Source organism: Kwoniella shandongensis, chromosome 14 (genome assembly GCF_008629635.2).
Source record: "Kwoniella shandongensis chromosome 14, complete sequence".
In the NCBI taxonomy this organism is placed as follows: Eukaryota; Fungi; Basidiomycota; class Tremellomycetes; order Tremellales; family Cryptococcaceae; genus Kwoniella; species Kwoniella shandongensis.
The window spans coordinates 337247-352518 of record NC_089300.1 but is presented as its reverse complement, the minus strand read 5'-3'; the positions used below and the strand labels follow the sequence as shown (position 1 = coordinate 352518).

Sequence of the window (15272 nt, the reverse complement as noted above, 5' to 3'; positions counted from 1 at the left end):
ATCTCGCCCATTGCCCCCGCCGTGGTGAATACTTCGTTCCCGTTCAGAAACCTGGCTTGAGGATAAGTCGGGATGTCAGATCTCCATTGTATGGGCTTTGAACCACGTAGATGTTTGTTTTCACCTCACGTCGCGTCGCAATTGCCGTTGTGATCGTCGGTCGGCCTCGCGGATGGGATTGAGGGGGGCGGGTATCGTCTGTTTTTCCAGGGCTTGTGTCCCGAGCCAGGACAGCAGGAAGCAAAAATTGGATTGGAAGGTCGCTCAGTTTGACCTCTCGAAAAAGAGATATAAACCCCTCACCTTTGGGTCAGTCCTTCATCTCTTTCCCTCACCCACAATCTACCAATCCAAACTCCACAAGCAGCCTTACAAACCCAAACCTACCCCCCACCCCCCACGACCAACCCTCTTAACCGACCCCCTCAAGTACTCTTGAAATAACCATGTTCTTCTCCATCAAGACCATCGCCCTCATCGCCTCTACCGGCCTCATCGGTAGTACTTCTGCCGCTGTCATCGAAGAGCGAGGAAACTCCCTTTGCAACCAGAGAAACTACGGTGCTCAAGGTTACCCTTGGCAATCGTACTCTACCCCTGGTTCTTTCTGTTCTCCCCAGAAGCCTTCCAACAACAAGTACTGGAAGCAAATTGTGGGTCACATCGTCCTACATGACATGTCAACACGTTCCTAACTGACTTGCTTGATGCTCAATTCAGCCCTTCTGGGACGGTGGTGACAACGTTCGATGCAGCGGCAAAAACAAGAACAACTACCAAGTCTGCAAGGGCGGTAACAAGCACACCAAGCTGCCCAAGGGATGCAACCCTCCTCACAGGAAGGGCGGGAAGGGTGGAAAGGGCAAGACTACCACCGCTGCCCCTGCCGCTACTAGTCAAGCCGCCCCCGCTGCCAGTAGTGCTGCCGCATCATCTGCCTCTGCCGTCTCCTCGGCGGCTGCAGTTCCCTCGGCCGATGCTGCCTCTTCCGATGCTGCTTCTTCCGTCGCCGACGCTTCAACCGTTACCTCCGCTGCCCCGGCTGCTTCTTCGGCTGCTGCTATTGACCCTCTCGACGACCCTGTCTGCGAGTTGAACGTGAGTACTTGTCAAGTCACACGTCACAAAGCATGAAACTGACTTGACCAACCACTTCTAGTACCAAGTCACTTACCAAAACTACACTATGGTCGCTCCCAACGGTGTTTGGGCCGGTTTGACCGTCGGTTCCGCCACCCAAGACGCCAGCTACATGACCTACACTCTCGCCACCTCCGTCGACGACTGTCTCCGTGCTTGTGACCAAATAGAGGGCTGCGTCTTCGTAAACTCGTACTTTGACAGAAACGATGAGGAGGCCTACCTCCCCAAGCACACCCCCGGTCTCATCACCTGTGCGATGTTCAGCACTTGTGTGGGCACCGAGAAGAACGACAACTTTGGTGGACAAGACGACCCCAACACGATTGAGAACTCCACCGGCTACTGCAAGTCTTCCGCCTGTGTCGCTGCCTAAGCTGCGAGATGACACTATATCGACACTTTAGCTAGTCGTTCGATATAGCCTCGGGAGGGAGACGGAGTAGTGGCAGAGTAGTTTGTTTGTAGGGATGACCTTTTACGACCGATTCGAGCTGTAGGATAGGTGCGATGTATGGTGTATACTCTTGAGATCGTGACCTATCACCAAGGTCAATGCCCAAAGATCGCTGTGCAAGTCATGGGTACTTGGGACGTGTAAAAGCGACGGGGAGGGCCCATTCGAAAGAGGTGCCACAAAGACAGAGACGACTGCCACAAGCGTCTATTTATTCGGACCCACCGTTGATCGGCCGATTTGCCACTTGCAGCCATGTGCTCTTATCACGTCACCTCATTCGCTGCCCTCCACTTCATGCGCAGCAACAGCTTGCGGCCATGTCTCCCAGCAAGACAGTACTCTTTACAACATAATCAATGAATCGACTGCTTCGTCTGCGCAACGAAGTCACAGAAGACATCCACTGGACTAGTCCCACAGTCGTGAACCTGCGCAATTGAAGTTTGTCACTGCGCTGGTGACGATTTACTCATTACTTGGTACCTGAGCTGCGGCTGGAGAATTATCCATCCTCTCCATTCTTGTCCCAGCTGCGGACAAACACTTAGATATAAACACCTCCTCCCAGTCGACCGAATATCACTCCCTTCTCTTATCGATCTATATATTGATACCCATACAAGATCTTACGAACCATGCCGGCTCTACCGGTATATCATTCCGTCCCGACGGACGAGAAACGAGCGATCGCAGATTCAGAGCTCGGATTCGATTCTGTCACGACAACACCTTTCGATAGTCGAAAGTACCACCCTGCTTCGATCGGTATTCTTCAACGATCAGACGAACAAGAAGATGGTCGTACCTACATCACTCGAGCCAAAGACGGTTATCGGGGTCTGTCCAAGGTCAAGAAGGCTCTTGTTGCACTTGCCGTAGTCTGGTTCACTCTCGCTGCTGCGCACAAGACTGCGAATTTCGTAACGAGTGCTGGACATCGACACCACCACGATCGCCATGAAGACAAGTGGATCGAATACAGCATGAACGGTGTTGTCTATGATAGGCAGAGACCTAGCCATCTACCCGACGAAACGCCCGACTGTCACGATTTCGCTCACAAGGTATGTGCTCGAAGGATTGATGATGTTGTACCGGTAATGTGGTGCTGACTGCGCGCGCAGTTCGACTACGTTCCTGCCACTTATGACCAGGCCTTCTCTATCAATGGAGACCTCAGCGTTGCCAACGCTTCCTGGCCTGTGCTTCTCAACCGAGGCAGGAACTTTGAGCTCAATTTTGACGGTATCGCTGGTAACGTTGTCATCTCTCGATCCGGTGACCAGTTCACTGAGGACGACCGACATGCTCCGGTCATCGTCACCCTCGAGTCGACTTGGTCTGGCGAAGGCGTCGAGGGTGTCAAGATGATGACTAACGAAGAGACTTCCATGCTATCGCTCTCTGTGAGTAGCTCTCGTTCCAAGCAGCAAGTCAACTTGAACTGACAAGGTCGCTATACAGCCCGCCTCGGAAGAGAACGATGTCTCGCACACCGTTCATATTGTCCTTCCCGCTCAAAAGCGCAGGATCTCGTCCCTTTCCATCTCATCGACAAAGTCGCTCAAACTCGATATCCACTCATCCGCGGAAGACGTCGTCTTCAAGCACCTTTCCGTCAAGTCAGAGTCGGGAGATATCTCCTTGCCTGCAATTATTGCGGGCCGACTTGAGCTCGAGACTTCGGCGGGCGGTATCAACGGTACATACAACGTCAGCAGAGCACTTGTTCTGAGGACCATCACGTGAGTGTCACGACTTGTGTGCGGAAGGTAGTCAGCAAGCAATGCTGATGCAAGTCGTCTACCAGCGGTGACATCAACGCTGAGATCAATGTCGTGCCTTTGTTCCCTCCCGGCCCTCACGGTCCTAACCACACTCATCCCCACCATCCTCCTCACCACAAGCAGGATGAAGAGTTCGATCTCGATGAGAGCCATGTCGACCGACCTCACGACCACCATGATCATCACGAGCACCGCGACGACCATGACCATCACGAGCGTCGCCACGACAAGCACCACAAGCACGAGAAGAAGCACAAGAAGCACCACAAAAAGCACGAGCACAAGCCATCTTCCTGGCTCCCTCTTTCTTGGTTCCGACCTCACCACCCTCCTCCTGACCACCGACCTCCTCCTCGACCCGTCTTTATCGGAGCCTTCTCAACCACCGGTACCATCAACCTCAACGTGACCCGTCAACCTCCGTTCGTCTCATCGGATATCAAGGCATTCTCCCACACTGGTCATGTTACGGTGCAAGCTGCAAAGACCTTCCATGGCTTGTACGAGATTGGCACGTTCCAAGGCAAGTACGAAGTCTCAGTTCCCGAGAGCTTCAAGCATCACAAGGTGTTGGAAGAGGTCAAAGGAGAGATTGGAGGACGACAGAAAGGTTTGGTGTTTGGACCACCACCTCACAGGAACGTGACGGAGGTCGAAGGGGAGTTGCAAGAAGAAGATCTTGCTCAACGAGACGATGAGGATCACCGACCTGATCACCCTCCAAGCAAGGGTCCACATGGTCCTCCTGGCCACGGTCACGACGGCCCTCCTGACCACCCGCCACATGGTCCGCCTCACCACCCACCTCACGGTCCTCCCCACCATCCACCTCATGGTCCCCCTCATCACCCACCTCACGGACCTCCCCCTCACCACCCACCCCCTCCTCCTGGATCTTCGAGGGTATCTGCTCATACCGATGTGGGCGACGTCAAGGTCATTCTCTGATAAATTGGCCTTGCCGACCTTCTCATGAGCGAAGGAAGAGCTGGTTTATGGACGGTCAACGGAGACTGTCTTTGTATTTTCTCTGTGTATACATTTTGAGTACTATAAAACCATCAGAAAACATTGTTGGAATGAGCTCTCTCGATATAGTAGACAGATCTCTATGCCTCGGCGCTGATCTACATGTATGGTCTGAGTTGTGTTTGTGGCGATGATGTTCAGTACGAGTACAGCCAAAGAGCGGCGAGTGTCTGTACGTCACTCGTGACGTGATGAGTGATGATCACAGGCACTGCCACCGAACGCTGTCAGCCAGAATTGCGCTGCAACGGAGTCAACCAGGATGTCAAAGCGCGTTCCAATTTCAGCCTGAACTGTTCCGTTTACTGATCGAAACGGCTAGTCCGGGCTCAATAGGGTACCGCTCGAGCGTCTAAGATGGCGCTCTGATCTGCACGGCCAAGCTCCATGGCCGATACCGACATAACATGTCCTTTCGTCCCCGGACTTCCGGTCCGGTTAATTTTGGCATCACCGTTCTATCCAGAGGTGGATGGCCCGATTCGTCGGTCTGATACTTGACCTCTCGGACTCTTTGGAACGGAGACGGTATACGTGATATACGTTCCAACCAATTATCTTGCTCGACTAGATAATCCGTCCGTGTTCCCCCTCGTTCCCCCACAGGAATGGCAATCCCGGTCAGCCCGGTCCAATCAGATTCATCCACTTTGATACAACATATTACCCTTTCCGGTAAAAAAGTGAAAATGTGCTCTCTCCCCCCCAAAACCCTGTCACTGCAGTGAGCCGTATCAAAGCGCAGTTAGCCGAGCGAAGCAGAGAAGCAGCGAAGCACAGGGAGGAAGGAAACGTACTTCCATTGCACTGCTCACTCCCTTCCGGCCTCAAACGTACAGACGTACAGCACACAGGGTGTGTGTTCCCATTCCCAGTCCCAACCTCAGTCCCTTTCATCAGAGATAAGACACGAAAAGAGAGAAAGTGTGTATAGCGCAGCAGCGGTAGTAAGACTGGTTCTTTGATAGATAGCAGCCGTTTGTTCATTGGTTCCCCTCTCGTCTCCCTACCCCCCCCCCCAGCTTGCCACGTACAAAAAAAGAAAACCCTGACTCGTCACTTTTCCCATTTCACTACCACTGCTACTCATATCAATCATCAATCAACTAAACGTCTCTTTCACTTTTCACTCTTTCTTCAACAACATCAAAGTCTTTTGAGACTCTTCACGGGTGAGCAAAGCCAAGCTACTAAGCAAATGTATTGGAAAAGTTCGCTGACGAGCTCGTATGACGTTTTTTTTTCTGTTTTTTCGCTGTTTCCGTAACTTGACTGGCTACTCGCCCCGTGACCCATCTGTAACCCACCCTGTGCTTGTTCGCCTGCCTCGGTTCGACTCGACTCACCCTGGAACATTACCGCCATTCCTCATCATCGCATCTTCCAATCCATCACATCTCCCTAAAACCATCCATCATCCATCCCATCCCATCCCTACTACCTAATCCTGTCCCATTCCTATCATCCGTGCATTCCGCAACTTCTACCTATCCACTCGTATCCTCCTCGTTCGTACGACCCATTGTCTTTCTTTTTTGAAACACACCGACACCTCGCACCGACCCACAGTCTTTCCCCACTTTTCTCAACAGAATCCTTCATCTGCCAATCATGTCCGAACTCATCGCTACCAAGCGTGTTGATCTCCTTGCCCCTTACCTCGCTCTCGACCAGGGTTCTCGTGTTCAAGCCGAGTGTGAGTTCCATCTCATCCTTTCTACTTGCAAAGTCCTATCTACTCGGAGCAATCGGAAACTGATCTGTCTTTCTCCTTAACCCCCCTTATCTCCCATCCTTTGTTCGCCCTTATCTCTATAGACATCTGGATCGACGGTGATGGTGGTCTCCGAAGCAAGACCATGACCCTTGAGAAGGCTCCCGCTTCCGTTGCCGACCTCAAAGAGTGGAACTTTGACGGTTCTTCCACCAACCAGGCTCCCGGCGACAACTCTGATGTCTTCCTCGTGAGTCGCGTGATCCACATTTCTTTCCGCTGTCTCCGCTAATGCTTTACTTTCACTTCTCAGCGACCCGTTGCCATCTTCAAGGACCCCTTCCGAGGTGGCCCCAACATCCTCGTCCTTTGTGAATGTTACGACAACGACGGTACCCCCAACAAGTCCAATTACCGAGCTCACTGCAAGAAGGTGATGGACGCTGCCAAGGACACCGAGCCTTGGTTCGGTCTTGAGCAGGAGTACACCCTCTTCGATGCCGATGGACAAGTCTTCGGTTGGCCCAAGAACGGTTTCCCCGGTCCCCAGGGTCCTTATTACTGTGGTGTTGGTACCGGCCGAGTCTTTGCCCGAGATTTCATCGAGGCCCACTACGTGAGTTAGAATTGCCAGCTTGTCCGCACACACATCACTGACGACCCCACAGCGGGCTTGTCTCTACGCCGGTGTCAACATCTCTGGTATCAACGCCGAGGTCATGCCCTCCCAATGGGAGTTCCAGGTCGGTCCTTGTACTGGTATCGACATGGGAGACCACCTCTGGATGGCTCGATTCCTCCTCATCAGGATCGGTGAGGAGTGGGGAATCAAGGTAAGTTCATTCAGCTACCAATATGGAGGCATGACTGACGCCTCGTCTTTAGCCCTCGCTCCACCCCAAGCCCCTCAAGGGTGACTGGAACGGTGCTGGTTGTCACTCCAACTTCTCCACCAAGGAGATGCGAACGCCGGGCAAGGGTATGGCCGCTATTGAGGCCGCCATCAAGAAGCTCGAGAAGAAGCACCTTGAACACATTGCCGTCTACGGTGAGGACAACGACCAGAGGTTGACCGGTAAACACGAGACCGCCTCCATCACCAACTTCTCTGCCGGTGTTGCCAACCGAGGTGCTTCCATCCGAATTCCCCGACATGTCGGTGCCCAGGGCTACGGTTACCTTGAGGACCGACGACCCGCTTCCAACGTTGACCCTTACCGAGTCTCCGTGAGTACACTTGGTCGAAGTCGTCAGAGCTATTGCTGACTATTGCATCTCCCAGGCCATTCTTGTTGAGACCACCCTCCTCAACTAATCGTTGTAATAGTCTGATTTCCCACTTGCCATATATACTTCTTTACCTACCTATAACCTATTGTGTGATGATTCTTACTATCCGAACCTCTTCTTACGCGTTGTTGCCGAGTGGTGGGGTTGCTGTCCATAGATTCGTGACATGCAGATGATCTGATTGAGATTTTGGTGAGACCTTGGTTGCATGGATAAGACTGAGGCGCATCTTATTTGGGCGCTGATAGCGTCATTGGGGTTATCATATCTACACCACCTAATTCCATTATCTACGGAACTGGCAGCCGCAGGGTGTAGGAAGGAGAGCATGTGCCACACGTTGTATGGTTGTGTATAACGCCGAGTCAGTTAGGCCAAATCGCCGAACAACCTCTACGTCAACTAGACCCGGTCAATTCCATTCCATCTGAACTGTTGTCTCTTCTTCCTTCTCTCTTTCTATACCACACACTCACATGCCTTCATAACATTCACAGCACAGAGCTGTTGTCTCATCTAACCCGTAAGTCCTCGCAGTCCTTACTCTCACCCTTGCATCTCTACCCCTTCCACACAAATGATTACGAAAGAAAGAATCGCTACTCGCGAGTTACGCCCCTTACGGGGTGGGTGACGAATAAACTTATCTATAGTGAGTGGATGTGTCAAGTTGCGATGGAACGGGATAGTTGTTGACGAGACGATATTACCTTCCCCTCCTGCTTGTTTTTCTCTTTTTGCGACTGAACAGCCCAAATTGTAAGCTGTCATACTAGACTACATTGGTCGAGATATTGAGCTGACATGTCTCCCTCTGCAGTATGATGCCCATTTCCAAAACCTCCTTGATACCAACACCAAACACGTCACGATCAGCCATACTGACTTGCCAACGTTGTGGTAGCTTTCTCGTGGATGTCTTGACAAGAGGGGTGATACCTCTCCTCGTGAGTATATTTTCGATCTACCTCCTCTTTGATTGTAGAGTATTCGACGCGTTCCTCACATCCCCCCCCCCACACACCACGCCTATGATTATAACAAAAAATCATGACAAGCATATGTAGGACCCTTCGGGGATTGACTATAAGGTTTTTTCCAACTGCTGTATGAAGGCTCTTCCCCCTTCGACGACTTTCCATCATTTGGCTCGCCATCACAATTTTGATCTGTGACGCCAAGTGCTGACCTGTTCAAAATAGATACAATATGCCGCCACATCACCACCATAGCTCCAGGTATGCTGGTACGGCTGCCAATAGAGGTAAACAGGTCAACAAGCTTGAGCTAGAGTGAGTACAGCGTCAACGCAATTTCCCTGGCTTACCGCTGACATACCACAGCTCATTACCTTCCATGGACAAGCTTGCCTACTATGACCTACCCTCGCCTTCCTCATCCACTTCCTCGGAGGATTCGGTCTCCTCTGCGCCTCGAAACATCCTCACCAATTCTGGCAACAAGTTGAACCCGAATGCTCGATTCATGCGACGAGGGAAGATGTGCGCTTGGGGTCCTTCTTTCGAAGATGCCAAGGCGGATCAGTTGGCGCGAAAGCGATTGAAGATTTGTCTGGAACAGCTTCTACCCGACGCCGCCGCGGAAGTCGGTGCGCAACTCCCTCAGAACATTGTTGACTCGGAGCAGAAGCGCAAAACCCGAAAGCGAAAGCGAACGGTTGAGAACGAGTTCATCCTGCCTCATCTTCGAAGCCCTTCCCCACCAGTTTCTACAACAAAGCTCGCTCCCATGTTGGCTCTGCCTCAAAGCTACACCGACATATTGCTGTCCCCTTCTATGCGCCACACTCTCGGTGACGATAGCATGGAGACGGGGCTTCAGCGCACCGCTGGAGAATTGTTAGAAGGCGAGAAGCCTTTGATGCAGGCTCTGGGCAAGCTCAAGGACGTGTGTAGGGTTCTGGAGAGGGATGTGCCGGTTGTGGATGGGGTGGAACCTCCAGCTTTGACGAATGGCGATGCTGTGAACGGCCATGATGATCTTTCGAAAGAGAACGCATATCGAGATCCCAACCACATTCCTCCTCTCCCGCATATTTCTGACACCGATAATTTGTGGCGAGTCACACAAGAACTGATCGGTCCACCCGGACAAGCTCAACAGCCTATGGTACCTCCTCCAACTATCACATACTCTGCTACGGTCCCCGGTACCGCTGCACCCCCTTCCACCGTTACGGGCAACCCTGAGCCTGTCCCGACCCCCTTGCAGCGTCTCTTCACCTGTCCATCAGGGATCACTCTTCATGCGGTGCCCAATCCTGCTCATCCGGGCTTCGCCTATACCCCGACTCATGCGTTGTATCCCCAATCGATCAAGTACAACCTTGATCTCAGCAATCAATGTCGAGCAGTGGACGACGCGTTGGAACGGATTGCCGAGCTGTTAGCGGACTGTAATGAGTACAAAGAGAGGTTGGAAGAGGCCAGAGATCGCGTGGCAGACGTAGCCAGAGCGAGGAAGAAGATTTGGCGAGTGGTCAAAGAACGAGCAGGGCACGAGTTGGATCGAGGGGAGCACAAAGGGTGATGATATCATTGTATATAGCAATTAGCAATTGACAGACAAGAACGGACGTTGTATCGTATCAAGTATAAACATGATTGTAAAGCATCAATGAATATGTCAAACACAATGCATGTTGTGTATGATTAACCAGATAAACAGATCAGAACCCTGCGAGCATCAATCGACAACAGGATCAGCAACGCCCGAGCCAGGAGAAATGGGATGGGGAACTCACCGTATTTTTGTCCCGCTGCACGCATTGATTTCTTGTTCGCAGCGATACGCTGTTCCAGTTCTTCTCGTTGTGTGTAAGCGGTATTGAGTAGGGAGGAAAGTTGATGTCGTTGTGCTGCGAGACCTTTGACCTGGCCTGTTGGCTGTGGAGATAGAGAATGGTCAGCGCGTTGAGTGATAAGGCATGAGGGTGGTGAGGGTGGAAAGGATAGGAACAAGTATCGCTCTTGGGAGAAGCACGGCATGTATACCACAGAGACGACAGGAGGCTGATAATCGAGATCAAGAGCAAGGAAGGGAAAAGCAGATTCGCAAAGAGACGGAAGGGGTCCACACCCAACCCACCTTGTACTCAAACTCATCACCTGGCAAAGTAGGTTTCTTCATCAAACCCTTTCTTTCCTCCTCCTTCCTCGCTTCTTCCAAGCCCTTATTCGCATCAATATCAAGAACGCTCCCACCAAACTGTCCACTCTCATATTCGTCCCAGTGTTTACCGACCCTACCATCTGACCCGTCTTCGTCTTCTTCGTTTCCATGGGAAGTGGAGAAGAATGAATGGTAGTATTCTGGATCGTAGGCTCTCCATTCGCCAGATGGGAGTTGGTAGTATCCCGGATAAGGGTCGGTGGAGGTTGGAGGAGGAGGGACGTAGTCTGGTGCCAAGGGAGCGGAGGAGATGGAAGGTGGTTTGAGGGATGTGTTTGGGATAGAGGAGACGGAGGGGGTCGGGGTGGTGGTGGCTGAGATGATAAACCGGTAAGAAATCAGTTTATGTTCAAGAACCCATAACATGAGCTGGAGAAGAGGATTTGAAGCTGATTGAACGTCAAGAGTTCGGAAAGAGAAAACGGATAGGGTAACAAGAAGGGATGCAAGTAAGGTGTTGGTTTCCGACATCACACTCACAGAGTCCGAACAAGTCCAGCTCTTCCTCCTTTTTCTTCTTCAGGAGACCCCTCTTCACTGAAGGTGGTAACATCCTTCCCACAGCATCATCCTCGTCATCATCGTCATCTCCTCCACTACCAGTGAGACTAGAAGGCAATACAATGGGTTTACTGCTGCTCGACGAGGCGGAAGTTGCCATTGATTTGTTGACTGCCAAACTCGAAGCTTTGGACGTCGAAGTCGAGGCTGTCGGTAATTTTCGTTTTGGGGGCGGTAACATCCCGACTAACATGGATCTGTACATCGTTCACGTACACAGGCCAACCATCAGTGATCGTAGTGCGATTGGGACGTATGTGAACAACGACTTACGACCCTTTACCACCTTTTGGCAATTTAGCTCTTTTCGCATCCCTCTCACCGTCATTCACACCAGCTTTATTCTTCCCAAGTCCCCTATCGTCCTCATCTTCTTCACCATCACCTTCTCTATCATCTCCATTGGAAGTCTTGGGCAGATCCAGGGTGATCTTGATAGGTCCTCCTCGTTTCTTGCCCTTCACACCGGAGGTGGAAGGTTTTGGTGCCGCTGCTGCTGCTGCAGGAGGAGGGGCAGGTTTGGCAGGAGTCTCGGATTCAGAGTCGGATCCAGAATCGGAGGCGTAGTTTGCTAGCAGCATGGTGTTGGCAAAGTAGATGAAACAATGAGATGGACAGTGTCTAAATGTACTGAACGAAGATGATTGCATTGTCTAAACCAAATTCAGATTGTATGGCGAACGAGCGAGCGAACGAGCGAGTGGCAACGAATGACGATACGATACCACGTGGCGAAGGAACTGGTGGCCTTTGGTTCATGATGTTCCTTTTGTGATCTCGCAGCGGGGTGCATGACGACTTACGAAACTAAGGCAGTTATCTGGCGGATTGATTTTGTGCGATGATCGTGCATGTGCGTAGTCGGTAAGGTGGTGTAGAGGATCAGACTTGTCGGGAAGGACCATCGAGTGCCACCAGCCACTTCAAAATGCATTCATCTTGACCAAGTTATCAATAAGAGCGTAGCCTATCCTGCTCCTGATAATTTGCTTTAGATTTTTCGAGGATTCCTTGACGACCTCTACAAGTCCCATTTCTCGCCGATACTTTCTTCTGACATCTTCCACATTTTCTCTTCAAGTTCCTTTGTACGTGATTTATTAGCTGTGTCCATTCAAAGGCTGACTCAACTCGACTCACTTGGCCTTGGGCGAACTTCGCTGGCTCTGTCACTTCGCCATTACTATTGAGGTAGCCGCCGTTGTGCGCTAGACATGGCAGAGAGTATCAGCCTAACTCCTTACCAAATCTGCAGTGTCGGGAGGGAGGGGAGGTCCTACTCACTTTTGACGACTTCGGGATCGAACGCTCCAACCACGTACCTAATGTTATGCGTGAGATGATTTGTACAGATCGATATTGCAAAAGAACAGAACGGCACTCACGCTTTAGTTCCCCGTTGTAAAGAACCCAGCTGTGGGTTCTGACTTCCGTCTTCCATTATGAAGCCTGTGCCGGTCGTTAGCGCTGACACCTTCTACTCAAGATGCGGTATTGTTACTCACCAGCCTTCTTCTTGGTCTCGAGCGAGAGGTATCTCGAAAGTTGCGATGCGATCCCTGAGAGATGCACGTCCGTTGGTAAATCACAGCTTTTTCCTCATTGGGACATCACACTCACATCCAGGTGTGATGCTGACCGTCTCGACTTTCTCTCCTAGCTTTCTAGCAAGCGCAGCCGAGAACAAAGTGTTCAATATCTTCGTCCCAGGATATTTTGATTGATACTTCGCATCAGGTTTCAAATCGTTCGGATCATCGTAATCGAATCCGCTGGACATCATCGCGTGTGCACCAGAGCCTACGATCAAGATACGAGGTGGTTTTGACGCTGAGAGCATCTTCGGTAAGAGGAGTCTGCGATCGGGCGTTAGTGACACTGCTGTTTTTGTGTTCATGTGCGATGGCATCGACTCACTTGGTCAAGAGGAAAGGACCGATGTGATTCGTTTGATAATGAAGCTCCATGCCATCGTTCGTGAGAGTATGTTCAGGAATCCCAGCCACCGCTGCGCTGTGCACCAATACCTAAGAGGAGGAATCTGATCAACTACAATGCCAATTGAACCGATTGTGATACAAATGCGCACATCGACAGTCTCTGGATACGAGTTGACCTCTGCTGCGGCTCGTCTGACATCGCTCAACGAGCTCAAATCGAGTAGTAGAGATCGTAGCGGAGCATTGGGAGTCTCCTTCCTGATATGCTCAAAAGATTCGTCGATCCTAAGAAAAGCACAAGCAGAGTACCAAACGGGTTAATCGCAGATCTCGCTCGGTAAGTTTAGGGGATCGACCCACTTTGCCTGTGTACGAGCGGTGAGTATAACCAGTTTCGGAGAATGTTTGACAACAGTCGCAGCGAGTTCGGCGCCTAGTCCACCGAGTGTACCTCCCGTCACTAGGACTACATATGATGACAGACACATCAGCCTTGGTCTTATTCTACCAAATCGAGCACTCACTTGTCTTCCCTTTGATAGCGGACGAAAGAAGTTGAGCGGCTTCAACCCCTGTAAAAGCTTTACTCAACACGGACATGGTTGTTTCAGTAGATTGTAGATCGATCGAAGACGATGCAATTGCCTTTGTAGGTGATAAATATTCGCCCAGATTCCAGCAACTTTATATATCTGATGATCGACCTCGGCGGTCGGCTATCAATACTTTATCTTTCGGATCCGAAGGACGCCAAGGACTTGAACCTTACTTTTGCCCAGGGCCGACGGGCATAGCCTGCGCTATTACTCGACGTGACTAACTCAAGGCTTCGTCAGTGCGATCTGCTATAGGCATAGCATAGCCGAGGTGCATCGGCAAGCGCAGATAGGCAGACGGCAGACGTGCGGCAGACTAGTTGCCGCTCGGGAGGAAAGCGTAACAATGCAAGGTATCATGATACCACCTCCCGCCGTGCCTGACTTACGACAGATTTCCTATCTCCCATGCTGACGGAGGGGGAATCGCGCTTCGAATCGTTCATACCGGCTTCCCTAAGTATAGTGAGGATCAAGTATGTATTTGTAGCGAGTCTCATCGTAGCCAGCAGCCAAGGTCATGAGTCGCTCATATATCTCTACGCCTATTCCCGGAACGATTGCACTCACTTATTAACCATGTGGCTCTTATATATCTGTGTTCCATGTCTCGCCATTGCGGCGAAGTGATATACACCACAGGAGGGGCTGTAGGTACCAGCACATACATCGCATGTTTGCAGAGACGCATTATAATGCAGGACGGCAAGTACTTGTGTAGCGTGGGATAAAAATGCAAGGTTAGGTAGTAACGACACACGACCGAGGCGGATGTGGCATTTCGTTCAGCTCTTCGCCCCCTTGCCTGTGAGCCCCTCTGAGCTCCTGTATGATACAGATAACCTGCATACAAATACCAAAACTCATACCAGGACGTTATCTTAGCCTCAGGCTATCGTCTGCACCCACCCCACCTCCACCTCCGTCTCGTCTTACTATATTATCCTAGCAAAAACCCCATTCTCACCCATTTCTCCTTCGTTTCTTGCAGACTTTGCGTTTATATACTGTTCAAACACAGGTCAAACATCAACCAACATAGGCGGGATGTGTGAGCGGTCTAAACAGCTAGCTTAAGGTACAATCCTGTAGCTTCGCTAGTCCTCCGGGGCGTGGGTTCGAATCCCACTTCCGTCAAAGATTATATTTTTTGGGCGGCGTTTGTCGATCAAATAATCCTTTTTTTGCTACTTAATCTGTGGCGCGGAGTCAGGGCTATCGATTTGTATAACTCGGTTAGGGTGAGTAAGGTGTGTAGCGTGACTAACGGGGGTTGAAAGATGAGGGTGTGAAAGGAGCAAGAAAAATGATAGAGGTGTGGCACTTGTGGACAAACTAGGTTTGGCTCCGTGCGGTGGGAATATACAAGAGCTTGTAGTGGGTTTGGCGTCGTGTATGTCACTGATGCATCTGATGGATGTTTGGACACTGTGATATGCATAGCATGAGTACAATTGCCTGTAGCAATTGCATAGCAAGGCCAAAGGTGAGACAGGAGTCACAAAACACTGGTAGTTGTGCTACATACGGTGGCCGCATACACACCATGTGGCATCTCTGTCC

At 51.0% G+C, this 15272-nt stretch overlaps 6 protein-coding genes across 6 annotated transcripts; 4 read left to right on the top strand and 2 right to left on the bottom strand.

The window, feature by feature from the left end:
* Positions 1–446: 446 nt before the first annotated feature.
* CI109_107221 (uncharacterized protein) lies at positions 447–1516 on the top strand (the record flags this gene model as incomplete). Its single annotated transcript, XM_032003678.1, has 3 exons — positions 447–653; positions 721–1098; positions 1160–1516. The coding sequence occupies 3 exons, from the start codon at positions 447–449 to the stop codon at positions 1514–1516; spliced, it is 942 nt and encodes a 313-aa protein (XP_031862091.1).
* Positions 1517–2235: 719 nt separating this feature from the next.
* CI109_107220 (uncharacterized protein) lies at positions 2236–4335 on the top strand (the record flags this gene model as incomplete). The annotated part of the gene is made up of 4 exons (XM_032003677.1): positions 2236–2664; positions 2725–3006; positions 3065–3345; positions 3411–4335. The coding sequence occupies 4 exons, from the start codon at positions 2236–2238 to the stop codon at positions 4333–4335; spliced, it is 1917 nt and encodes a 638-aa protein (XP_031862090.1).
* A 1692-nt stretch (positions 4336–6027) lies between these two features.
* CI109_107219 (glutamine synthetase) lies at positions 6028–7445 on the top strand (the record flags this gene model as incomplete). The annotated part of the gene is made up of 6 exons (XM_032003676.1): positions 6028–6112; positions 6235–6380; positions 6444–6746; positions 6799–6963; positions 7016–7357; positions 7413–7445. The coding sequence occupies 6 exons, from the start codon at positions 6028–6030 to the stop codon at positions 7443–7445; spliced, it is 1074 nt and encodes a 357-aa protein (XP_031862089.1).
* Positions 7446–8629: 1184 nt separating this feature from the next.
* On the top strand, positions 8630–9970 carry CI109_107218 (uncharacterized protein; the record flags this gene model as incomplete). The annotated part of the gene is made up of 2 exons (XM_032003675.1): positions 8630–8712; positions 8764–9970. 2 exons carry the CDS (start codon positions 8630–8632, stop codon positions 9968–9970), a joined length of 1290 nt encoding a protein of 429 aa, XP_031862088.1.
* A 122-nt stretch (positions 9971–10092) lies between these two features.
* On the bottom strand, positions 10093–11754 carry CI109_107217 (uncharacterized protein; the record flags this gene model as incomplete). The annotated part of the gene is made up of 4 exons (XM_065967984.1): positions 10093–10326; positions 10529–10926; positions 11093–11370; positions 11447–11754. 4 exons carry the CDS (start codon positions 11752–11754, stop codon positions 10093–10095), a joined length of 1218 nt encoding a protein of 405 aa, XP_065824056.1.
* A 440-nt stretch (positions 11755–12194) lies between these two features.
* CI109_107216 (uncharacterized protein) lies at positions 12195–14209 on the bottom strand (the record flags this gene model as incomplete). Its single annotated transcript, XM_032003673.2, has 11 exons — positions 12195–12257; positions 12314–12381; positions 12458–12495; positions 12559–12622; positions 12679–12732; positions 12794–13029; positions 13091–13200; positions 13263–13398; positions 13474–13579; positions 13638–13758; positions 14099–14209. The coding sequence occupies 11 exons, from the start codon at positions 14207–14209 to the stop codon at positions 12195–12197; spliced, it is 1107 nt and encodes a 368-aa protein (XP_031862086.2).
* Between the last annotated feature and the right edge of the window lie 1063 nt (positions 14210–15272).